We start from the raw sequence: 26,906 nt of genomic DNA, 5'->3' as shown, positions 1-26,906 counted from the left end.
TCAGTTGGGGCTAGTTGTCACGGCTGTGTCCCCTCCCCACTCCTTGTGCCCCCCCAGCTGCTCGCTGGTGGGGTGGGGTGAGAAGCAGAAAAGCCCTCGGGGCCGTGTAAGCGCTGCTCAGCGATAAACAAAACATCCCTGAATTAGGAACACTGTTTCCAGCACAAATCCAAAACACAGCCCCATACCAGCCACCATGGAGAAAATTAACTCTGCCCTGGCCAAAGTAAGCACAGGGATCCCCACATGAGGCACCAGGTGCCCCCCCCAGCCCGGCTGGCATTTCCAGCCATTGCTGCAGCTGCTCTTTTATTCCCATGGAGGGCAAATTTCCCTTTAAAGCAGGAGCTCACAGCGTGCCCCAGGGTGCTTTATAACACATTAACATGTACGTGTGATTAAATCCCTCTTGGCATTAAGAGCATCACTATCTCCTCAGCTTGAGAGGAATGGAGCCATGCAGCCTCTTCGGCCTCCCTGAACTGCTCACACCAAGTCACTGATGCTAGAAGGCATTTTGCCACGCAGCAGCATTTAACATACACCTGTACCTAAATGGTCAAATTTGACATATTTTGCTTTTTTGTCCTCCCATAACCCCTGCAGTCCCCCTCCTCTCGGCACAGGGGACATCAGTTAATGCTGGTGAATGATGATGCAGCTCTTCAGCGAGGTGGAAATACCTGACTTTGCCTCCTGCCTCGCTGTGCTCCCAAAACACAGATTAAACAGCAACATCATGTCTTACCACCCGTTAAACCTCTTCATACATGGATCCTCCCCAGCATCTATTCAGCGTAACCAGGGTTTCACACAAATTCAGGCTTAATTTGGCAGCACCGATGGTCCATTGTCTACAACTCTGCTCCAGGTTCTCCCCAAGGTGCTTGGGAACATTTACTTGGGTTGGCCATAGCTTCAATTCTTGAGCCCCATGGGATGGCTGCTGCCTTATCCAAAGAGCCATGTCCACCCCATGCTCTCTCCCAAAACTGCCTCCAGCTGAGGGGAGGATGCTGAGCAGGGAGGCTGGCCCTGACAAGCCAGGGAGGCTGCCTGCAACCAGGAATTTAAATCGGCACTAAATTTGATCAATTGATGTAGTTACTAGTTTTTACTTGTGACACATTTGGAGATAGAGCTAGGCAGTGCACATACTAAGAGCAAGGAGACACATCTGGAACAGCTGTGACAAATAGGATGCCAGAAGTTTTGGTATCATCAGCCCCATTATACAGCGGGCAGGCAGAAGTACCCCAGATGGCAAAGCACAGCTCCAAACCTGTTCTCCAGCCCAGATGCAGCTACCACCAGGCTTCAACCACAACCAGGCAGTGGGAAAAGAGCATCTGGGTTGGGGTGGGAGGTCTGCGGGTTCAACCCGCTCTCCACGATGCTGACACAGCCCAGGTGAAGAGCCCAGAGCCAGGAGCACGAGCCAAGACCTATCCCCTCCATCTGAAGGGCAGCATGCTCGAAGGCTCCCTTATTAGGGATTTAAACAAAAGGAATTTTAATCTTTTTTTTTTTTTTTCTTTTTAATGTCAGCATTTGAATGTGGGGGGATGGAAATTTTAACATGAAGCCACACGCTGTAGGTCATGGAAAGGCAAGGCAGACATTGTCTTCAGTAATATTAAAAGGAAGACCAACCCTGCTGTGTCAGAGCGAAAAAAATGAATACTTCTTTTGATTGGAAAGAAAGTTTCTCCATACCCGGTTGCAGTGCAGCATTGCACAACGGAGACTGCTGCGGCTGGGAGCAAGGAGAATTAATTACTTTGCTTTTTGAAGCATGGGCTGCTCTGCTCTGCTGTGCCAGCTCCAAGAATGATAAGCACTTATCCAAAGAGTGCAATTTTGTCCTCTGGTGCAGGAGTTCTGCCTGTCTAAATCACAGGAGGCTGCTTTTGTTTTCTTCATACTTGGCCTATGCTTGACCTGGGCAGCACCACCACCTTTTCAGCCTCACAGACACCAATTTTGTGCCACCCGAGAGGACACCAGACCAAGCATCGGCGTTGACCACAAAGCACCATGGTGTAATGGCAGTCGGCACCATCCCAGAGTGCTGGTGACCGTCACCACAGCACATTACAGCCCCGCAGCAGAGGCAGAGTTTTGCCAAATAGAAATTTATCTCCAAACCACCTCCTCTCAGGGGATTTTGCTTTCAAGGGCATTTCAGCATCTAAACAGAGATGAAGTACACCTCTCTCCGAGCAAGCAGGTGGTGGGGTGGTGGCACTGAAGGATGTCTTCAGCGTTTTGTCCTCAGCTGGGCAGCAAGTCATGCTGCAGAACAGGCTTATTGATGATGCATTTGGCCTTTCAGGGGGTTGAATTGTTTCCTTGAGTCTCTTACCCCCCTTTATTCATTTAGAAGGAGGTATTTTTTTTATACAAGTGACTTGGAAACTGAAGTAATACAGGTTGCTGAAGCTTTCCTCCTGGGCTCACAAATAACTTCCAGGTGGCCCTTGGCAGCAGAAAAATGGTTTCATTCCGTAAAAGCACCACCTACCAATTCAGGATAGCTGCAGATGCTGCCGCACTGACCTTCAACAAGCAAAATCACATGATGTTTACATTTTCACCATGGTGTTGACATCCCTTCTGAAAAAGAGCAATTCCCACCTCTCCCAGGATCACCGTTTGTGGCTATCTGCAGCCTCAGCCTGACAGTTGTAACTCCTACCTCTCCTCCTAATCATGAATTTTTGGCAAAAGCTGATGATTTACCTAAACCGTTGCAAAAAAACCAAAGGACACAGGCACAGGCCAGTTTTTACATGAACAGCTCCTGCTGGCCTGCTGTTAACACACTATTCCAGCAATACCCCACAAGCCTCATCCCAGTTCTCTGATGGTAGAGCCAAAACCAATGTCTCCTCAACATCCTGCACACTGAAGTTCTTAATTCATCTTCACAGCATCAATATTTTTTTTAAAATGTAACAAGCAGACTAAATATAAGAGCTACTCGGAGCTTATCAGGCTTTTGCCATCCATTTCTTGATGCAAGCTAGAACTGCCCTACTTCCCATGCCTTGCATAACTGACGTTAATTTGCTGCTCCTGAGTCACAGCCACCAGCACCTAAGCAAGCCAAGAAACAAGCTCACAGACAAGATCGATCAGCACTTATTTGAAATTATGTTCTTCCTGAATTACCATGTGCAGATCATTTCTTAATTGACACTTACGGTTGTTCAACACTACATCGATGCTTCAAATAAGACCCAGACTACCAGTTCTTAAAACTGTCACCATTCAGGTTGTAAGAGATACAGACAGATGATGTACAGGAGTGGGGGGAAAAAATTTTGCCCACAACCTATCTGTTGCAGCTGCTATTCAGAAAGAGGGCTTGCAGATCCAGGGCACCAACATACTTTATTCCAGCCTTCTGCCTTCCCACCTGCATTCACCAGCTCTTTACTGGGTTTGCAGTACCAGTCAGTGGCTGTTTCCTGGCAAACATGTAGCAAAGCTGAAGCCTGACACACAGTGGCATTCTCTGAAATAAATGCAAGTCCACAGAATTGCCCTCATTTGGGCAACATGCAGTTTACAATTGCTCCCTGCCCAGCAAGGAACATCTAAGAGTAAGCGAGCTTACCTTCAAGCACTTACTTCAACACAGCTTGCAATTTTAAGATATTCCTCTGAAAAGGGGAAAGACCAAAGCTTTATAGGCCAGATAGCAAATGATTTGGCCCACTGATTCATTTTCACCTTGGGTCAAAAAAATAGCAGTGATGCAGTGACATATGCATACAGTATGAGTGATCCTGGCAGTGCCAACAGCGCTGTATTAAAGATCACCAGATGTAAAGGAGGTGCCACATGCTGTCCTGCCCCTCGTGCTGGCTGGAGGCAGACCCACAGCCCTGCTGCCAGGCTTTTCCAGGGCCAGGTGCTCCTCCCCAGCTTCTCTGCTGCCTGGCCCCTCACCTTCTGCTGGAGCCCCCACAGAGAGTGAGCAGGAACAAGCCCATCTCTACGCATTAAAAAACAAATCAACCTGTACGAGGGGGACTGAATTCCCTCTAGCCTTTCAAGCTATGGAGGCATCAAGACAAAACTATTCTTGGAGCGCCTTCCCCGAGGCCAGGGTGCTGCCTCCATGGTCAGAGGTGCAGTTGCTTTCCCGCTTGCTACTCTTTTCCCTGGATTCCTCCTGCTTTTCCTCCCCTTCAGTAACACGCACACGCATCCTCTCTTGGAGCGGTTTTTTTTCTTTCAACAATGCAGCCAGGGGTCACAATTAATCACAGAGTTTTCCATACTCCATTTCCCTGCTCATTGTCCTGTGCCGCTTGTTGAGAACCTTATCTTTATTAGCTGGTCTTATCACGACTCGGTTACACATTAACAGAAACTCTCCTTACTCAGCAGGATTTCCTTAGGATGGCATTGCTTTCGGCTTCAGAGAGCAGCTCTGTGGAGCGAGCCGCTCCGCTACCGCCAGCCTAGGAAGTCACTGATCTCATTTAAGATGCACGAGGGGACACAGAAAGCTGTAGGATGACTTTGAGGAACTGGCAGGAGCAGATTTAGAGGACAAAACATTTATATGGGGGAGTGGACACGTTAGCTTATGTTGTTTGTGTTGGCATTAAATTATACAGCAATTATTTGGTCCCAGTGAGCTGTGCTCTAATAGCAGATACAGAATTATCTGAGATCCTTCAGCACAGGGATTGCATCCAGCTAAAACATCCCCCTTATCCACTGAGCTACTCATCCAGATAATACAGCTGTAGGGCCTATTGTTATCTGTCTGCTTTCAAGAAATTAGACTGATACAGTTCTTAGAGATTTACTAGACCTTCAAGTGCAGTATCACCGCACCATGTACACCTCTGATAGAGGATTTTTCTCCTTCAAGGCTACTATCACCTTGCCCAGGAAGGCTAAATGGCATCAACTCGTATCAATTGCTCTTACTTTTTCTTCTTTTCTTAAAAAAAAAAAAACCATCATGCAGAAGAATTCATTATCTGAAAAGGACAGTGATGGGTGCAAGAGAGGGGGAAAAGGCATTGTTAGAAATGAGAAAAGCTGTCTCTTAACAGGCGGCTCTGTGAACCCAAAAAATCCATCTCTTGTGAAGGCAATGGTCCGTCCAAGGACTCCGCAGCCTGATGAGACTTCCTAGTGCCAGACAGTCTAGGCAGGAAACAAGCAGAGATGACCGCCTGGCTAATAATGATAGCTTCCCTCTGCTTGGGAAGAGTGGTAGGTCTGCTATGACATGCTTTTGCCATGGCCCATCACACTCCCCTCTGCTCCCAAAACAGCCCACGCACAACTTCATGGGGTGGCTTTGAGGAACAGAAACAAGGAGAAGGTTTGGAGGATTGATTAGACACTCTGATAACACAGCTAGAAAAAAAATGGGTAAGACTGAAAGCACAAAAGCTCTTCTGAAATACCAGCAGCAGGCTTTAAAAGCACATATGGCATTTGAGGACAATTACTCTCAGTTTAACGAGTTACATTCATCAGACCATCTGAGAGAACAAGTAGCTGAACCAGTAGAGAAGAGTTATTAAACTGGTTGTCACCTAAGGGGAGGAGGGGGAAAAAAAAAAAAAAAAAAAAAAAGAGATTGGTAATTTACTGCCTGCATGACAGCCAACAAGGGAGGCAAGAAAAGATTATAAATTGCTGTAAAACCAGTATTGCTACTGGGAGCATGATTTTAAGTATAAAGACTCACTTTCAGAAAATGGTCTGGAGCTCTTCTTTATATGCAATGGCTGTCACGGCAATGGATGAAGAGTCCCTGTTAACAGCCTGCTCAGGCTTTCCAAATTGATCAGGATTTATGTGTATTTAGGTGTATCTGATGATTCCTGTAAGTCTGCAGAACAGAGGCAGGGTGTGCAGGCATGATGCAGTACAGCTGAGAATACCCCTCCTTCTTCCTCCTGTGCTATTGTGAAACATTTGGCCTTAACTGTTCAACTGCAGTTTCAGATCAAAAAGAAGGAAAGGAGATTTAAATGAAGTAATACTGCTCTAACTAAAATATACAGGAAAACTAAAGATCAGATTGTAACTACCCCAGTGAGAGCAGCAGACACGTTAAGAAGCTTTCACTAGGAATGCAGAAACTCTCACCCCGGAAGCTCTAGGTTCTTAAAACCTCTATGGGCACTCACTCACAGAGCAAAGGAGACAGAAACCTGTTGACAATGATCCAAGTTAGGCATTTTTCCAACATGCAAGTCCTTTCTCAGGCAAGGGTCACAAATACAAATTTTTTTTATTGATTGCAGTGAAAAGCCACCACTGCAACACTTCTAGAAACAAAGGCTGCAGAAGTGTTTTGTCCCAATCAAAACAGTAGGCTCTGATTTCAGCTTTTAAGGGTTGATTTGTGCTCTAAAAGTAAACAGAAAACCCATCCTATCTTCTAATCTAACTGAAAAGTCATTTTAGCAATAAAAACCTCAAGCATTTCATCCTCATCAGTATCATCCAAATGAAATACTCTCATGTTGCAGAAACTCCCCCTACACATACACCATTTCTTTCCGATACTCTTCCAGTGAAACCTGCACATGCTGCAAGCACCTGCAAGTCCACTCCCCAGCTAGGAACCTTCCCTCCGCACACACCAAGGGTTTGCCCCTTTATTTTCAGATCAGGAGCTCTCTTCCCCTCCACCGCCTTCAGAAACAGCAGTTTACATCCCAAGAGGCTTCCCTGAAACTCCCTGGAAAGCCTGCACCCAAGAGGTGCCAAAGCAGGGCCCCCTCAGAATGATTTGGCCACATCTTCATCCTTATCTGTCCTACTCCCTCCTGGGTTGTGCAACCCCGCCAGCTCAACACAGCCAACTAAGGAAAGTAAAGTAAGCTGACCATCAGGTCACGCCTGACACTCCTCTCCTTCCTCTTAACTCAATTCCCACAGATTTAGTTTGGTTTGGTTGGTTGGGGGTTTTTGGTGGTGGTGGTGGTGGGGTTTTTGTTTAGGTGTGCTGGTCTCCCTGGGGAGCCTCTGCCCCTGGCTGTGAGCCCCTTGGACTACTAAAGCCAAACCAGACATTGACACTGCTAGAGAAGAGTACATCCATCCCTGTGAACAAGTGAAGACTGCGCTTAAGTTTGAATTTTGCTAAGACAGAGCTGTAGAGTTAAAAAAAAAAAAAAAAAGTAGTAAATATTGCCGTACTGCAAGATCCAAAGCACTTCCAATTTCAGCAGATGTCTGAACTCTAGCAAAATTTTTGCTCTCCTGCTCACAGATCCTGAGCAGGATCTTCTTAGAGTATCAATTCCTGCAAGACTTGATCCATTTTCTGAATTCACACAACACAAGGGCCAAAAGAACAATAAAAGCTCTTTATGCCACCAGTTGCATAAAGCTTTGGGGTGTTCAAGCTTCTTCACGCTGCCCCAGAATCTTTGCTGTACTTCAACATTAATTTTGTTTTTATCTTAAATTACATACCTTGGGGAAGAAGGGCGAGACAGAACAGAGAACAGGGCAAGACTAACTTTCCTACTCATTTATACGTTAAAAAACCCAAACCCTCTAGCATATGGGCTTTGAATCAGCTTTTAGGAAAATTTATCTGTATGTAAAAGCTCTTAAGTGAAAATACTGAAACATTAACATCAGTTACAGTTAACCCCTTAGCTGAAGCCCCTAAACCAAACAAGGTCAATGCCCAAAGCACACACATCGCCATTTCCTTTTTTGCAGTTGCTTGAATTTGTAACATCAATAAGCACAGACAGTTCAAGTCGGCTAACAACTGCTTAAAAAGGCAGGTAAAGCAGCGTTACAGGCACGTGCTCAAGGCTTCCTCCTAGCAAAAGGCTTATCTGCTGAGCCCAGTTGCAGATACAAATACTGAACAGTGTCCCATCTTGCCCCTCCACCCACTAAGGACTCAGTAGGTGAGGGCAGAGACAGGCGTTGCTTTTCTTTGCAGCCTGAACAGAGACTGCCACTGTCTGAGCCCATATTGGGACAGGGGAAGCACTTTGAAAAACATTCTTTGATCAGACAATGCATACAATCCTCAATATTTTTTTTCTTCCCATTCTCAAGTCCAAATAAACCCCAAATTCTCAGTATCTTTAGATCCCTTCCTGACAGATTTAAAATATTTTTATTCCAAAACCCAGCACCTTAGGCTTCTCTACCTCATACATCCACCGACACCATACATAACCTGTATTCTCATAAAAAAAAAAAAAAAGAGAAAAAAAAAGAGAAGCAACAACATAACCTCAGTTTCATTTCTCCATCGCAGTATTTGCTCCCCACAGCTTGAGATTATAAACACACACCACTGCCCAAGCATCAGGGAACCTAAACAGTTCCGATAGGAAGGGGTCTCAGATCAGTGCTATGTATAGGAACAGCACTCTGCAGGAGGGGCACTAATCAGACTGTAACGCAGGGCGGGAGCCCCTCCAGCCCAGGGAGGGATGGGCAATAGGAAGACCCCGGAGCCTTCTCCCCTCTTGTGACTGTCAATGAACTTTGCACCTAGATGCCTGCTAGTTTTTACAGACTGCGTGGTAGCAGTCAAGTAAGTCTTAACAAAGACAAGTGCTACAAAAAGCCTTTCCAGGTGGAGTAGGTGAGGGTGTTTCAATTTTAAAACAGGCTGAGGAGTCTGCTTGGGTTAACTACAGCTAATCAATACACTAACTTGAAAGCAAAGGGAAACATTACTGCAAAGAAACCGTCCACATTTAACTACCTACCACGAGGTGACCTGAACTCTGTAGTATGAAAAGATTTACCAAGCAGCTTGGCAAGCCCAAGGGCTGGTGCAGGCAGCATCCTCACACCTCCAGTTACAATGAATGAAACCACTAACACAGGGATCCACCCACTGTCCTTTAATCCATGGCCAGTCCAGGGACTAAATACACACATCCCTTTTGAGAAATAAATGTAAACATTCAGAAGCAAGAAGACTTCTTGCAATGGTTTTGATTTTAAACACTGCCTCCAGCTGCCATGACCTTCATCACGAGAGACTGGTAAGTAGTTCAGAGAAACTCAGCCTTAAGAGCCGATTTGAGCTCTAATGGCATTTTGCAAGGGCTTTGTCCTTTGGTGGGAAATAAAATAATAAACCAAACCACCTTCAGGCACCAGAATTAAGGTTTCATTATCACTTCCCCCCCCCCCTCCAACACCAATGAGATTCTGCAGAGGCCTCGCCAGCATCCCACAGTTACAGCTCTTTTTATGCAACTTTTGCTCACAAGTGTTGTAATCACTCCTTCTAGATCATGTTCCAGATGATAAAAGGGTGAGCCACTGCTGCAAACAGAACTCCTTTCATCACCAAAAAAGCACGCTTGAAAAATACAAGCAGCTGAAGCATATTCATCTTTCCAATTCTAGAAAAGAGCACATCATCACCTTTTAGAGATAATTCTGCTTGACATGCACATATCGCATATTTAACTTAATAAAATCATGACAATAGACTCAATTCTGCATATTAAGTCACACTATTACTATCATCCATGGCAAAATAAGAACCTAGGGATGCACAAAACAAGAAAAGCCATTTACTACTGCAAGGGATGACACTGCTAAGAACATCTTCACCAAAATTAGTGCTGTGCCATACTACAGCAAGTACAAATTGATCCATCATCCTAAGCCTAGCATGGAACAAGGGAGAATATGAATCGTCTTCATTTCATGGATGCATAACAGGATTAAAAAGCCATTAGGTGACTTGTTATATCAGAAGCTTCAGACTGTAAATTAGTGTCTATCTCTTCAGCTCGCTACCTTAACCATCAAGGCAAAGCAGTTTTCCTCCTTGATAAGGTACACAGTGGTATATAAACACAGAAAGAATCTTAGGTTGTATTGCAAACAATATGCTACTCTGAAAATTAAAGCCTCTCAGTTTTCCTAATGTGACAATCAGATGACAGAATGAAGCAACAGGTCCAGTTTCCAGCAACGCCACATTACCGAGTTGTGTTGAGAGAGGAGCTGTCATCCAGACAAAGTGATAGGAATGAAAGATGAAGCATTTTAGAAGCATTTGATTTCGTATTCTTGGCTCTTCTGCTGACTCCTAATGCAGCTGGAGCAAAATCAAAACGCGCACACTTGCCATGCTGTTGTCTGGTGTATAGTATGGACCAAGACTTTCCAGCTCAAGAAGCACAACAAATTCACAGAGTGCCTTATGTACCAAGTCCATGATCTTCTTTGGTGCCTCTATGGTAACAAACAGGAGAAATGCAGTCACACGAACAATGAGGACCAGAAGAGTCATTCAGAGGATGCTCAACAAGTCTCCAAATCAGCTGAGATAAGAGCCTCAAAAGGAACTCTGGCAGCAGTGCAGATCTGCCTGGACAGCGAGTATTGCAGAATACCAAGCTTATCCCTGGAAAAGTAACTAATCTCTATCAATTTCACACAGTTTGAGGGTGAGTAGGAGCGTACTTCCTCCCAAAGGACAACAGAGTATAATCAAGTATAGCATTTTACAGCTTTTTTTTGTAATCGGCCAGGAAGGACACAGACTGTCAAGACTCATGGCGATAAAGAAAACGCCTTTACAATTTTGCAGTTGATCAGAGAAGACAAGGCTCCTACCCAAAAGCAGGTCATTTTCTTGAGTACTTTTATCAACAGCAGAAGGTGGTGTCACAGTACAGCTGTCAGACATTCCCTGGAGATGGACAGATCACAAGGTTTGTCTTAAGCTGAAATATGATTTAGTGAAACAGAGACAGTAACAGAGATTAAAACTTTAATTTAAAATTTTGTCAACAAAAATTGATTACAAAAAGGGAAATTATCTGTACAAAATAAGAAAGGAGGTACTCATTTAACAAGAGACTGCCATTGTCAGCGTACGCTGGAGGAGAAACAGTGCTTCAGGTCAAGTGACAAGTGAAAACCAAACCAACCAAGCTCATAATACAGAATTCTGAAGTGAATTTTCCATAAACCAAATTAAATTGACCTGAAGCAGCTCAAAAGCTAACCAAGACTTAATAGAAGTCTATTTTCCTTGCAAAACTTTTTCTCTTAGAGAATGAGGATGTACTAGAAAGCAAGACCCAGCACAGTGCACTGGGCCAGGACAATGACTTTTGCCATACTTCCTCCCACCGAAGCCTTTCTTCTGGCCTTCTGTACAAAGATGTGCTGCAATTTGAGTGTGCCAGGGTTTTGGCTGAGTCACAAACTATTGCAACTTCACTTAACAGTTAGGTTCTGATTCAAAATTAAGACAAATGCTTTGGAGACAGTGATATTACTACGATTAAAAAGACCAGTTGCACCATGACTCCTATAAAAATGGTGCTTCCCAAACTTCCCAAATAAAATCAATTAACAGCTGTCAGTCTACGGACTACTCTTTACAACACTGAACTCCTCTCTTCTACCTACCATTTTATAAAAAGACAAGAGCATCTTTAAACTTCATCACTGAACAAACAAAAATGGCAGGTGATTTCTGAACTCCAAGTTCCTGTAAAATGTAAGCACGCAATATGATCATTACCAGTTTTCTACGGTTTTCCACAAGCTGAATCAACAAAATTAACCTGCAGTGAAGAAAGGTAGCATGTATTTTTTTCAAGCAAGCCAGATGAAAACTTCCAGTCTGACTGTTTATTTCCCACTCAGTTTCACATCACATAGTATTTACAAGTTTTTAAACCTTCAGAACCCAGGTTTAGTGAAGAAACAAAGTAGCAATAAAAATGTTTTGGCCCAGATTCACTCCACTTACAGATACCTGAGATACCCAAGTTGGGGTAGAACAACTTTCTGTGCCCCACCTACCTAGTAAAAAGAAAAAATGCTGATGGGAAATTCGGTCAGAGACTTGAATCTCATCCTAGTGACGATGCTTTTCCTCCTCCAACTAGAAAACAAAAAGTGAGCAACTATATTCCAACTTTGAAGTCTTGGTTAAGCTTAGAGTAACTGCATTCCTAATTTAATGGTTGTCATTTACGTGAACCTAAGCCTTACCTTGCTCACTAGAAGCACCTACCTAGGGGAGTCGGGGACAGCTACCTTTTAAGAATGCTATGAGACAAATGAGTCCTCCTTACAGCTGGGAAAACTGAAGTAAGAAAGAAGTTTGCTCAAGTCCATGCGGTCAGTAATAAGCTAGCATTACAGCTTCCTTGGTCTTAGTCCTGTGCTCTGCCCACGAGAACCCAGTACAAGGAAAACTACTCTACAGAATCATTCCCTTTTCCATGTCAAAAATTTCTACCAAAAAACGTAAATACTAATAAACAGTGTACATAATTTCTTATTTGACAGTGAAAGAGTCCCATAGTAAAGCAATCTGTTCTATTGTATCTTGACCCTGGAAAACTTTATTTCCAGCTTTAATTCTTTGAGGTCTTAAAGCTTTGAAGAGAAATTTGAAGATGCAGTTAACAAACATAATGCTGCAGTTAATACCCTTTACATTAACCACAATGATATGTTACATTTTCTAGTTTAAATGTTATTTGTGCTACCCAATTTTGCAATCAAAATAGAAACCTTGAAGCCAAGAATTCACAGATCTCAGGGAAAAAAAAAAAACCAACCACACAAGCTAGACAACTTCAGTTTAAACAGCAAGCCTTGTAACATGCGATGAAGAGCTCAGAGATTTAAATTCTGTGAATATCTGTTATTGCCATTTCAAATGAAAGCCCTCTTATCCCTGGTCTTGCCCAGCCTGTGCTGTAGCAGGCAGGAAAATGCTGCACTGTAAGAAAAAACTCCCCTTAAAACATAGCTTAATAATGGAAATGAAATATTTGCACTTTGCTTTATGAATGCAGTAGAGACATCACTTAAATAATGTTTCCAAAGGCGCAGGGACTTAAGCACAGCTGTGGAAAAAGTCAGCTTCCTAAACTTTGGGGTTAGTTTGATCCATCTGCCTCACATTGGATTCTTAACTTACCACGGTCAACAAAGCTTTTAACGTACCAGGTGAGACAGAACACCATTACCTTGCTCCATCACATTCATGGAACAAGACTGCATAATGGATGCCCACTGCAACAGACAGACAATACTGTATAAAGAAGGCTTTTTTTAATGGCAGAATCAAATTGGACACTACTGGCTAACCTGGAGCAAGATCTACATTTTTGCCTTCTGGACTTTTTAATTTTCTCTTGAACCAGAAACATTCTTTCTGATCAGTTAAATCCAACAGTACTGCAGAGAGCCTGGTTCTTAAACATGCTCTGCACCAGGAAGGGTCGGTTCTACGTCCTATTAAAACCAGAGAGTTGCCATTTTCCAAAGGCAGGAGTTCTTCACTGGTCACCTAGCCGGAAACCTTGGCCCCAGTTGTGTCTTCCACCACCCTGTGGGTCTTCTGCAGCTCTTCTCATGCTAGCAGGTGGGACACCAAACCCCGACACTCCTCCTCTCCTATTTGGCAGCCAGCGGTACCTAGGGCAAGCCAGAAGAGGAGGAGAGAAAGTGAGAAACAGCTGTACCTTGGGCGTAAATGCCCAGACTACTATTCCATGCACTTCCTTTTAGCTGCTAGACTTTGCAATAAAACTGGCTTTTCACGGCAGCACTTCACAGAATTCTTTCCAAATCTAAGCCCTCAGTGCATTTTGAAATGGGAATTCTGAGGAACTTCCATCTCTGGGATATGGTTAGATACAATAATCCAAACATAGGGGAAAAAAAACCCATAAGGAGGTCTCACTGTTGAGAATAAACGCTGTGATATAAACTTAGTTCCTCTAAATTCTCTCTCTTTTTTTTAAGGGGAAATAATAACAAAAATCCAAATAACTTCCAAGCATCTCTCTCTTCAATAGTTGCATAGGTCCTGTTACGACAGCATCTAACCATCTCACTGCTCTCCAAGTAAACATTCCTGAGGGACTGAGGACAAATGAGGCTAAGGGAAACAGGCTCAAGCAACTAGCTTGTCTGAAATCAAAGCTCAAGTGACCTGGCCAAAGCAAATGAGAGCTGTAAGACTTTATCATCCAACTTGGGCTATCATCTAAATAGAGTGATCTAAAATACAGCTTCTGCATTTTGCAAGGGATCCCATCAGTGCAGAGTCATTCCAGCTCTACAACAGTTACACAGAGCTCCTGCAGATCCCTTGCTAAATCTAACCACTAAAATCTGAGGCCCCAGATATAAAACCCCAATTCCTTTCTACAAGAAAAACAATCCTGTACGGTACAAATTCTTCATTATTATATTAAAGGTACCAGTAAATCATCACAGTGTCTTTTTTTTGATATAATGTTACAGTGCAAGGCAGAATTTATCCCTTTGTAGGGATATTCGCAGTACTTCTGTTCCTGCTTCTCAAACACAGAGAAAAGTTAAATACACCTATGAGGACTCAAGAGAATTACACATAACCAACAAGACTGATGGACGTTTCAGAGCTGTTATTACCTTGAGAAACATGGAAAAAAATATTTTGTCTCCTAACCTTTATGGAAAACTAGGTTTACCAGAAGGGCTTTTAAATACAGAGGTAGAAAATAAAACTTGCCTACTCATTAAAACTTGTACATAAAGTAGAACTGTAAATTAACTTTGCATCTTCTAATTAACAGTTTATGCTATAAAAAGGGTTAACTGAGTTGCTAACTAAAGTTTGGTAGAGAAGGAATATTTACAACACAAAAGGATGAGGACAAGGGCAACTGAAGCTACAAACTTTGGCTTCTGATCATAGCATTTCAATGCCAAAACAATTAACAAATCACAAGAAAAAGCTCTTCAGAAACCAAGACCTGCAGTCTCAAGTCAAGGTGACTGGTACAGACTGCAAAGCAGAATGCGCATTATAGTTGTGAACAAGTCTAAACTAACTCCTATTATTGTTACAGGTTGCTGAACTGGTAGCCACTGTAATGATACATGGAAATACAGATAAAAGATCATTTACAGGAGAAAACAGGTTTTTTGGTGCTATCTGATAATTGTTAGGGGGTTTTCTTTCTTACAGCCCAACTTACTAGCAGAACTACAACTTTTACTCTCACTCTTACGAGTGGGTAAAGGACATAAGCCATCCATAGGAGTAACAGAACGCTCACATGGGTCAGTTACAAGAAACTCAACATCTGATGACTCAGCAGCACAGTCAATACAATAGTCTGAAGCAGACTGATTTAGCAAAGTATTTTACACCTTACAATCTGGTAAATATATGCCTAATGAACAATACAGAAAATTGGACCAAACAAACAGTGAGTTAAAGAATAAAGCCAGCTTACAGGAACTGAGGTGTGGAGAGAAAATTCCTTCCTCCCAAATCCATTGGATATTTAAACATTAAAAAGAAATACAGGTGTCCAACCAGATTTCCTATCAGCTCATTGATGACTCTGCAAGGCAAGAAGAAAAAGAATTGTTTCACATGCTGTCTTCTCTGAAAATAAACTGACCATCTTCTGCCAGCTACTACTGTTCACCTGCCCCGGGTATTTCCAGGGCTGTGAGCCACAGAAAATTTCCCTTCCCTCAGCACTTTGCAGCCACTTCTTTATAAGGGCCAACCTTCAGTGCCAGCACATCAACAGGCTGTTCCACCCTCCCTCCCTGCCAAGCCTTCTCTACAGTCTGTACTGAAAATGCAATTAAATACTTGTTTACATCAGAGAATTAGACCGTACAGCTATTAGCGTGTAAAATAATAGTCTGCAGAGCTTGAGAAGTTACTGCTGTTTTCACTGGACAACCTGTCTCCTGCTGTACTGAACTGTTTTGTTCCCAATTTTGCAAAAACACTGAATGGAGGCCCTTGAGTATCTTCTGTCATGCATAGAAACAGCAGGTATCTAACAGCAAGCAGTTTCTCAAGTGACGGATGAGTCAGTAGGTGGCACAGCCAGAAAAGGGAATTTGGTTTTGCTATACTATCTCCTCCTTTTATAAATCAACCACATAACTTGTTGCTGTCACCAACTGTGTTACAGCGGCACCAAGAGGCCCCAGACAAATGCAGAGCACCAATGAGAAAGACCATGCACAGAAGGGTTTCTGCATCACCGTTTCATCACAGAAACCCAAGACAGACCAACAAATTCAGCAAGCACTAATATGGCACTGTGTGGGCTTGTTATTCCATTTTCCCTTGTTTCATAAGCTGAAAAAAACATTGCATTTGGCAAGACTGTGAGGAACAGAAGTAACAGCACTACCAGAGTCAAGTTAAATTTGTTTCTAAAACCAAGAAGGATGGCTGGTCACTACAGGACCCTTCCTGTAGTACGGAAAAGGCCTAATGCATAGATTTACTAGAAGATAAACCAAATTCTTATTTGGTTTCCCCTCACCTACATTCTCTAGTTCTCACATGCACATCTCCTTTTTGCTTTTATCTTAAGTGGTGACCATGTCATACTAAGCATTATCAGTCAGATTATACAGCTTTAAGCTTTTTATTTTAATACTGCTTCTAAATGCAGCAGTCAGTTCAAAAGCCATAAAAACTTCTGTAACTTCAAATTGGCCATGTAAGTAAATACGTACGATCCACCAATGATGTAGTTGAATCCCAGAATAACCCATGGAAGGTAACAGGCCTGAAAAAGAATACAGTGGAGACAGAGAAATTTTAAGTACAAGTTAAGGACATAAAGCTGCTCAACTTCCCACTGCAGTAAGCACGATTATCATCTCAGTGTTTTAGGCATTACTCAAATCCTGATATATTAACTTAAGCAGATTCTACCTAACGAGGCAGGATACTCCAAACCAAGCAACCACTAACATTTTTAGAAAAATCACACTCATTTAAACATTTTAAGTAAATGTGTCTTTGGCACTCTATGTTCCACAGCATGGTTACATCTGAAACAAAGTCGTAACATTTCTGATTTTGAAAAGGTCTGGAAACAATGATCAAAAGAGTTTTCACTACATGATCGGGCAGAAACAGAAGAGGTTGCACAGGAAAGAATTTAAATATCAACATTTTGTCACTATGGTGTCACTACATTCAGCTTTTATCCAAGTTAATGTTTATCAGGAATTTTTTTCTCTCTTCAGACCAATGAATTTCAGTTGTCAGTACATGTTTTCAGTAAAGCCACACTGAGTGACACCATATGGAAGACCATGAACAAATCTGTCTTCATTGCATCTCAAGGAGTATATAGCTGTGTGAAAGTATAGGCCATCTTTAATAACACGAAGTATTTATATTTTGCTCCTCACCCCCTTCATGTGCATCTTCGGGGCACAAACCTTTCCAATATCCAGTCTGACATACCTTAAATCTTGTTCCAAACCAAAATGATACGATCATGTCTCTGTTCAGCTGGGCCCACACATAAAGTACTGACATGATGAGTGGAATCATCAGCAACTGCAATGTTGAAAAAAAAAAAAAAAAGGCAGAAAGTTACCATTGCTTTCACAGAAGTCTAAGAAACAAACAGACAGCACAACCTATAAGCTTCAAAAATGGCTCGTAAGCATAATAAATCAGAAAAACCTTTAAAGATTGCCGCAGAATCTTTGCCATCACGTGACATGGATCTGTTCAAAAACTATTGAGAAAGCTAAGCATTGGCCATTCTCTTTTGCAAGACCATGCTGAAGCAAAGGGCTCCAACTTGCACCAACTGAAAAAGCAGCCATCGTTAACCCCTCTGCTCCCAGCTCCTTAGCAGCACCACCTACAGCAATGTCAGTGACATGCTTGTGCCACAATCATTTCCATTCACAACCCTGGGCACTAACCCAAACACACTCATCTGGGGCTAAGCTAATAGAGCAGATGAAGTGTTACTCCATCCAAATGCTAGCTATGCTCCCCTCAGAGCACCACAGAAGGAAAGTGCACCAGTAAATCACTATTTCAGAGTACTGCCGCCAGCCTTGGCAAAGGCACCTCAGCAGAGCTCGGAGGTAACCCATGCTCCGTACCAGGAGATGAGACTGTTTCAAATACCTCCTTACTGTGACCGTGTACTAGCTGACTGGACCATTCCTAGTGAAACAAATATAAAGCACTATTTTAGCTACATGCTGATTTTGACAGACTGTGCCAGCAACTTTTCCATGAACTGGTTTAATGCTGCAAACCAGCTCATTTGTTTGGAAGAGAGGTTAAAAATCATTTCTGCAGGGGTGCCGCTACTCAACAGATTCCACATTAAAGCTGGCACACCGGCACCAGTCCAGTCTTCCCCAAGCCCTACGGTATACCAGCAGTCTGACTCTTCACACAAGCACCTTAGGGTCTTTATTAAAACCATGACACTCTGTTGTGTCCAAGAAGCACTCCCCCATCTCCCTCCTTAATATCTGGGGAGATAAGAACTAGTTCACTGAAAATGGTTATTTAGACCACTATTTTAATCACTCTTGTGAGGATTTTGCACTGCACAGTTCTGATCTGAACCTACAGCTGCATTTTTCACAAAAAGATCAGTAAAAGGCACACTACATTTTAGAAGACTAATGAACCCAAGAATAGTTTTTAGGTAAAATAATGTGAATCTGCATTCTTAATTTATTAGAAGAAACAGTATATAGGTGACATCTTGTGTCCATTTTAGTAAAAGGCTGAACACTTCCTGACTGCGCAAAGAGCCAATTTTCACTCCCTGACTCCCTAACTAGGTTAGAAGTGAGAGTCAGAAGATACAGGCTTGTGATGTCAGCTGAGGCTAACCCAAACTAAAAAACTAACAATATACACACAACAGTTCATTTTGATATAAACTAAACCAGCCTAGTTTAACTATGTTCTGCAAACTGTCAATAATGCTCTCTACAAAGTCATTAAGTAGTCAGAATGTTCCATAACAGTATTTAAAAACTTCAGCAGTTACCTGCATGTCCATTGCCAAGCCAGTTATCTGTCATTGCACCATTAAGGAAAATGCAGTAAAACCTGATAAACTAGAACAACAAAAAGAGCTGAACACACACGTAAAGGCCTTTAATGTTTAAAATTAAAACAGCGTTCCTGTGTAATATTAAGCTGACCACTGGAAAAAATGAAAACCCTGCAATGATCTAAAGATGTACACACTTAGTTTCAATAATTGCTTTTCAGTAGCCTCTCAAGCTACCACCTCAAGTCATTACCCCAAGAGCTGACGCATGCACTGACCTTCCCTCCATGGTGAAACTGTCTAGAAACTCGATCAGTTCTTGCATAAAAGCATGTTACAAGTTTAACAGCTGGATTCTTTCATTAGTTTTTTAAAGACTAAACTGCTGGTTTTCTAACTGAAGATATATCAGATCATTAAAAAAATAACAACATATTGCCACCGTGTTTTAGAAAATAATTTCTTGAAGTGCATCAATGCAGGCTTTTCATACTACTTTTGGAACGCAAAGGATCTACTTGCTGTAGTGACTGCTGAGTAGAAACAATTGCTGAATAATTTTGCTATGATCAGAATGCTTTTAACCGTTCATGAATGTGTATGAAATGGTATCAAGTGTTTTCCCAGATCATGCATTCAGGTTGCTCCTTACGTCATATGGGGAACAAGCAACTGGAAGCTTTTAAATGACCAGTTTGAAAGTCAAGTCACAATCAGATTCATCTAATAGCTCACAGCCAACAGCCTGCAACCACAATGAAGCTGATGGTTTTCTTAACAACATAACTAAACGCACAATTGTTTGCCTAGTCGTTGCCGTGGCTCAACAGGACTAGCAGGAATAGCAATTCCCTCCATACGGTGGAATGTGACTAGATAGTTCATCTATTGATAAAGGCAACAGCATTTCTACACACTCTCTCCCAGCTGTATCTGATTCACACTGATGTCACCACTCCCTTTTTTCCACATGCTGTGCCACACAAATTGCTACAAGGAGGTAGCCACAGCACAGACAGAAGGGGAGCACATCCAAGAATGGAGGCTCCACAACCTCTCTTGGCAACCCATGCTGGTGTTTGACTGCCCTAAATGTAAGAAAGACTCTTTTTACTGTTAAGTGGAATCTTCTGTGCTTCATTTTGTTCCTGTTGCCTCTTGTCCCACCACTGAGCGCTACTGAGAGAAGCCTAGCTCTATTTGCTTTACTCCCTCTCTCATCAGGTATTTATCCACATGGGTATTATGTCCAGCTCTGGAGTCCTCAGCAGAGGAAAAAGATGGACCTATTGGAGTGAGTACAGATGAGGGCCACGAAAATGATTAGAGGGATGGAACTGGAACACCTCTCCTGTGAGAAAAGGCTGAGAGAGTTGGGGTTATTCAGCCTGGAGAAGACAAGGCTCCAAAGCGACCTTATTACAGCCCTTCAATACTTAAAGGGGGCTTATAAGAAAGATGGGGACAGACTGTTTTCACAAGGGCCTGTAGCAATCAGACAAGAGGTAGTGATTTTAAACTAAAAGATGATAGATTTAGACTAGATATTAGAAGTTTTTTATGCTGAGGGTGGTGAAGCACTGAAACAGGTTGCCCAGAGAGGTGGCAAATGCCCCGTCCCTGGAAATATTCAAGGCTGGGTTGGACGGGGCTCTGAGCAACCTGATCTAGTCGAAGATGTTCCTGTTTATTGCAGGGAGGGGCTGGACTAGATGACCTTTAAAAGTCCCTTCCAACCCAAACTACTCTATAATTCTATGATAAGACACCACTGAACCTCCTGTTCCCCAGTCTGCACAATCCCAGCCCTCTCAGCTTCACCTCATGTGACAGATGCTCCAACCCTTTAATCATCACGACCTTTCACTGAACTCACTCCAGTATGTCCATGTTTGTCTTGTATTTGGGAACCTGGAGATGGATGCAGCCCCCCATACGTCTCACAAGGGCTCAGCAGAGAGGGGTAATCACCTCCCTCAAGCTGCTGGGAATGCTCTGCCTAATGCAACCCAGGAGGCTGGTGGCCACCTTTGCCAGAAAGGCATGCTGCTGGCTCATGGCCAACTTGGTGTCCAGCAGGACTCCCAGAGCCTTTTCTGCCAAGATGCTTTGCAGACTGTCAGTCCCCAGTCTGGACCACTGCCTGAGGCTGTTCCTCCCTGGGGGCAGGACTCTGCACTTCCCTTTGCTGAGCTCATGAGATTCCTGACCAGCACATTTCTCCAGCCACTACAGATCCCTCTGAAGGGTAGCACAACCATCTGGTTTATCAACAACTCCTCCCAGTTTTGTACCTGAGACCTAAAAGAAAATTCAGGTAGAACAGCACAGCTCATGGAAAAACTGTTTCCCAACATTCCCAAAGCAACAAGCCCAGCTTCTTCAGGAAGCTGGCTCAGTGCAGATATTGCAACACTGATTTCACAGACTCAGATAATCTGTGCCTAGCAGGTAAAGGATCTCTCTGTGAGGTCCCTGAATTTCCAACTTAGGGAATGGCACAGATCAGACTTATTTGCACATTTGCAGCTTAAACACACTAAATTCACTCTTAGCCCATGCAGCAATCCACAAAAGTGGCTAAGTGAAGCAATACAGCGAGCACCATGGAAGTTCACGCACTAGCTGAGCTTTGTGTAAGCAGAACTCTAGTCCCCAGATTACATACTTGTATTGGCACATTTATTAGTATTCTTCCTACAAGACACTTGCTACCTTTCCAGGAAGATTAAAAACTCACCTGTGAACACTTGCTAAATTTTAAAACTGTCAGCTGCTAAAACCTGGTCTTTGAACATATTTCAAGCAGAAACAGGAGAACCAAAACATTCTAAAAGTTTGATGAACAGAAGGATACAACAATGCAGATCCAGTTAAACAGGAGCATGAACATGTAATCTGCTGGCCTTCCATCAAAAGCTCCTGTAAATAAAAAGAATTATTAGGAAACGTACCAAAATCTTGGTAAGAAATTAAGACTTTACTTTTGGGAGTCTAAGAAAAGCTCAGCTAATAACAGTTGTCTTACGTGCAGTCTGTGGTTTATTCTTTTTAATTTTAAAAAGCCTTATAATAGAACAACCTACAGACTGAAAAATAAGACATTCAGCCTACTGCATTAAAGTCCACAGTGCCTCTACTTGAAAAAGTACACAGTTTAACTCTGGAGATAAGTGGCTTTAACTTCATAAGACCTCAAATTGGAGTTGGACCCCATCCTTCATAAGAAGCTGCCAGTCAGAAACACACAATAAAGAAATAAATACACATGCATGACAACAACAGAGACATCAAGTTTAATGACAGTCATGAGAAAACCAGTCCTTACTTAGGCAAACTGCATCCTCTTTGCATCGTCTAGTCAGATTCAAGAGATGCAACAGTTTTTACATTCCAGAAACATTACCACACATGACAAGGAGGATACACATGTGCAGTGCATTCTGTTCCTTCTTCTAAGCTTAATGGCTTGCCTAATTCCCCATTTCAAACACAAAATCATAGAACGGTTTGGGCTGGAAGGGACCTTAAAGATCATCCCATTCCAACCCCCCTGCCATGGGCAGGGACACCTTCCACTAGACCAGGTTGCCCAAAGCCCCATCCAGCCTGGCCTTGAACACTTCCAGGGCTGGGGCATCTACAACTTCTCTTCCAATGTCTCATCACCCTCACAGTAAAGAATTTCTTCCTAACATCTAATCTAAATCTGTCCTCTTGCATCTTAAAACTATTACCTCTTGTCCTATCACTACATGGGATATACACATGTACATGGGATGACATGTACATGACATGTCAATTTTCTTCAGAATAGTGGAAACAAAAACACAGAGCAATATTCCCTGCAGGTCATACTAAATGAAATTATCTCTAGATGCCTAAAAAATAAACTTAGGAAAAAATCTTTTGGAAAGTTTTAAAGTTGGAGATCTAGATAAACTGAAGTTTTCTCCTTATTGTTGCCATACAACAAATACAAACAAATAAAAAGAGGAAGCTGATTAATCCTGTAGAAACTCCAGCACAGAAATTCCTCCAGAATAGGGAGAAAACAAGTAAGTATTATCTCCTTAAAGTCTTTGATTTCTTATTATCTAGGAGATTACCAACAAGAATATTAGACAAACTATTTAAATTGACTTTCCAATGAATATCTAAGAAAACTGAGCTGCAGACTTCTAAAAAGCTCAGCACAGAAAGGAAGAGTCTCCACTGGGTCCTTCAGTAGAGCCCAGGGTATAATCCGGTCCTCAGGGAAGAGCTGCAGACTCATTATCTCATCATTCATACTGCTGGGGAGTGAACTCTGAATATTCTGCTTTCTCTGTTGGTATTTGTTATGTTCTTCTCCAACAGAAACACAACAAAAATGCATTAATCTCCTTTTCCTCAGGAAGCTAGAGGTCAGCTTGTTAGGAAAGCACAAGCACAGTACAAAACTGTATGAATATTTCCGACAGCTAGATTTGAAGCTAGCATGCAACACCAGTGTATGCCTAAAAACCACTACAACCCTGAAAACAGAAGTTTCAGTTCCTCAGTTACACAGACAAAAGGAGGCATAGACCTATGCAGATTTCCACCTGTGAACATATTATCAGCAACTTACACACTTCCCACTTTCAAAAGGATTCAACCCTTTTTCGTAGAAAGGAGGACTGACCTAACCAAGAACTTCATTTATACCCAGAAAAATGACTGTAATATAAAAGAAATGCACTGATTCAAACAACACAGCTGACTTCCCAGTTTCAAAATCCAGATGCGTTGTACAGCAGCAATGTAAATTTACTGTAGAAAATGACTGACTTCCATGAGACTTCTGCCACAGCACAGAAAACAAGAGCGTTTTCTAAGTGTGTGTACTCTCATGTGTTCATAACGTACTGCAGAAATGCTCAGAGAGGAGAAACCATTTCTAGCTATTAAACTGCTACTTACTTTTACTAAGAAAACAAACAAATACAATCTGGCACCACTCCTGCCTTTCCCTGCTACTCTTCTTATGACTTTAATGGGATTCCACAAGACTCTGGATGACCGGTTTACCAGAGACCTCTTCTTTATCGTGGGACTTGCCAAACACCACCTTGCAATGCATTTCCACTTACACCATCAGTTCTAAGACTTCATTAGAACTACACTGAAATTCTTGTTCATAAAGGCTTTCAGGAGCTTGGCTTCGCAAATACGTTAATTATTCACTTCAACTGAAACAATTTTTGCCTAGCTTTAATGAACTGTGCAACGCAAAATGAAAACAATTTTGAAGCTACCTCATAACAAGAATTCCTTTTTTGAGAAAAAGGATCCATTATCTGTTCTCCCTTCTTCCACTCTTAATTCTCTCCTTTAACTGAAAATCCAACTAGTTCCTTTTTCACACTTATGTTTGACAGAGGATACACTTCATTTGTACAACGTATCCCTCAATTCAACGTAGATAGAATAACACAGGTAAGCATCCCTTTCAAGAAAAAGGAAAAACTGACATTGTTTTTCTCAAGATGGTTATACCCATTGTTACATATGCTTTATCAAGCTTCTGTGTTAAAGGACATCAAACACAAGAAAACAGAGGTAATGTCATCTTTTAGTCTCTCTCTCCCTCACTTCCTGAAATCCAACAACTAAAAGCACCAGGCCCTCCTACTGAAACAAGTATCAAGTTCAGATCCTAAACGAACAGGCTCCCTATCAAAGAAAGGAGCCGGTCACAGAAAAACAGCTTTCAGAGCGCCTTTCACATGACTCTGATCAAATCAGCCGCAATCCCATCACCACAGACATTCGCAATAGAAGCTCTATCTAACAACACTTAGTCTATATCAACTCTGGGCAGAGTTCACCACATGCATATAATTTAATGGATAACATACCTGTTTCTAATCGTGACGAATATTGATACAAGAAATACAAATTCACCAAGTACAGAAATCCTGTTCCAGGTCCCACTGGGAAGAAGAAAGTTGCAGTTATCGGCCGCCAGATCTGTCCAGATCAAAAAAGAAAGATAGATCTATTTATATACTGTAGAATGAACTCATATGCATAGCGCTTTTCTTTTCATTTGTTATCAATTATTTGGAAGATCAAGGAGAAGATTAAAAATAGCCCAAGTATCAACAGCTGCTGCTTCAGCAGCTTTTACAGTTAGGTGTTGTTTGTTGGGGTGGTGATTTTTTTTTTTTTCGAAGTCTGATAAGCAAAGCTATTATGATTACAACAAAAATCACACAAAACTTCCCAGATCACTTCTGTCTCATCTTCACAGTATTGAGTCTTTATTGCAGTGCAACAGGGATATGCGTGCAAGGATGCTACCCTGTTCTAAAAGCATCCATACAGAACCCATTCTTACCTGTTGAACAGAGGCCAAGGAATTCACACAATGGCCTTTAGCATAACCATTCCAGACAGCACACACTGCTCTGAGCATCCTGCACCTGCTTTAGAGAGTCTCCCAACTATCTATCAATATTAGGTACAGCCAACTGCACGGCAACATGCAGCAGGGACAGAAAATGTCTGGCCATTTATGAACGAGTTCTTTAAGCAGCAACACTTCCAAGCAGGAGTATTGGGATCCTGAAAGGCACAGTTCCACAAGGAGTAACAGAACTAGAGGAAAAAACAGCCCTTTAAGCTACTAAATTTTGGGGACGATACATGAAACAAACTACAGATAGAGCTATCTTTTTATCTTTTTTTGCATTCAGTCTTCTCCACTGAAGCTATAATGAGCAAGTAAAATAGAAATTTAAAAGTTGGAATCCTTTATCTTCCTTCATTTTCAGTTCATCCAGCCAGTGGGTGCTCTCCCCCTACACTCCTGCATACCAGAACACTGAACCTGTAACCTCTCAATGCAAGGATAATTACTATATCCAGTTTGTGAGCACTTCTGATATTGCTAACACATCCAGAAACACTGTTATCTGAAACCTCAGGACTTCAGTTGTTACTTTATGTCAACCATAACTAGGCATAGAAGCTGGCAATCCCAGCCAGAAACTTTTTCAAATTCCAAGCAAAAAGGTGCAAAAGATGCACTTCTTTAGCTCTGCCTTAATATCTCCAGAGCTACCTGCAGTTTAGGACAGTTGCACACCTGCCTGTAGCCCCTGTTCCCAGTCACACCCACACAATCACACAACAGAGGCCAGGCAAGTCACCCGAAGTCACAGGCATAGGTTTTACGATTGTAGTGCCTTGGCACAACCACCAGTGCCAGCCAAAACAACTCTCCCAAAACACGTAGGGAAAAAACACACCAAAATGAGATGCAAGACAAACTACGGGGCCTGTCAAGGGCCACTGCCCTCCTTGTCTCACCCAGGGGCCCTGGCAGGGCCAGGCACCGCAGCCTGTGTCACCTTGGTGGGGAGCCCGGGGCCTGCAGAGGCAGAGCACTAAACCCGGGGCCCAGCTCGCAGGCCTTATATAGGTTAAGCAGGAAGGCAGGCCCGGCTTCCCGCTGCAGGCGATGTGGGTCACTCCCAAGGGCTCCCTCGGTGCGCGATTCCCTCCCAGCGCGACCGTGGAGGCCGAAGAGGGGTCCAGACCCCAGACCGCACCTCCGCAGCCCCCAGCCCCGCCAAGTCGCGCACTACAACTCCCAGAATGCCCAGCGCGGCCCGGACCAGGCTCTCTTATGGCGCGGACGCCGCAAGGCACGCCGGGACGGGTAGTGCGGTCCATACTTGGAAGCGGTTGATGAAGGCGTCGGGCCATAGGAAGAGGTAGACGGGGCTGACAAGGCCCAGCTTGCCGATGAGCGGCACCGCAATGGAGCCGGCGAACCAGTAGCGGGTGATCAACGGGATGCTCCGGAACCAGTCCCCCAGGTCCGACATGTCGCCGCTGCCGCACCCGGCCGCCGCCCGAGGCCTCGCTACGAAGCGGCCGCTAAGGAAGAAGCGAGGCGAGGGTCCAGCCGCGCTCCGCCCGCTGTTCCCAGCGCCGCCGCCCCGGGCAGGGAGAGGAAACCCAAGCCAGACGTGGCGCCGCCGAATTCGGCCGGGCCGCCGCCACTTCCGGCCCCGCCCCTCGGCTGCCATG

The 26,906-nt window shown here is 43.1% G+C and overlaps 1 protein-coding gene across 3 annotated transcripts; it reads right to left on the bottom strand.

Moving 5' to 3' along the window:
• Positions 1–9,541: 9,541 nt before the first annotated feature.
• On the bottom strand, positions 9,542–26,890 carry DERL1 (derlin 1). 3 transcript variants are annotated; one of them, XR_008746248.1, is made up of 9 exons: positions 26,549–26,890; positions 24,725–24,836; positions 21,700–21,764; positions 18,837–18,863; positions 17,267–17,362; positions 16,525–16,577; positions 15,267–15,377; positions 11,422–13,452; positions 9,542–10,727 (listed from the first exon to the last, which is right to left on the bottom strand). XR_008746248.1 is itself a non-coding variant. In XM_005241351.4 (8 exons), the coding sequence occupies exons 1-8, from the start codon at positions 26,699–26,701 to the stop codon at positions 13,314–13,316; spliced, it is 756 nt and encodes a 251-aa protein (XP_005241408.1). In that variant the 5' UTR covers positions 26,702–26,890; the 3' UTR covers positions 10,761–13,313. The 3 variants fall into 3 exon arrangements, 1 of the variants encoding a protein (XP_005241408.1); XR_001227202.3 differs by having other exon boundaries at positions 9,542–10,693; XM_005241351.4 differs by lacking the exon at positions 9,542–10,727 and having other exon boundaries at positions 10,761–13,452.
• Between the last annotated feature and the right edge of the window lie 16 nt (positions 26,891–26,906).

This window comes from Falco peregrinus, chromosome 3 (assembly GCF_023634155.1).
Source record: "Falco peregrinus isolate bFalPer1 chromosome 3, bFalPer1.pri, whole genome shotgun sequence".
NCBI lineage: Eukaryota > Metazoa > Chordata > Aves > Falconiformes > Falconidae > Falco > Falco peregrinus.
This window is presented reverse-complemented; position numbering and strand designations above follow the sequence as displayed.

Coding starts and splice junctions, on each gene's coding strand:
- DERL1 (XM_005241351.4), bottom strand. CDS start 26,701: ATGTCGGACCTGGGGGACTGGTTCCGGAGCATCCCGTTGATCACCCGC. Junction 24,837..26,548: donor CCTTCATCAACCGCTTCCAA/GTATGGACCGCA, acceptor TGATCTGGACAG/ATCTGGCGGCCGATAACTGC. Junction 15,378..16,524: donor AACTACATCATTGGTGGATC/GTACGTATTTAC, acceptor CTTGCCTTGCAG/AGTCATCAATGAGCTGATAG.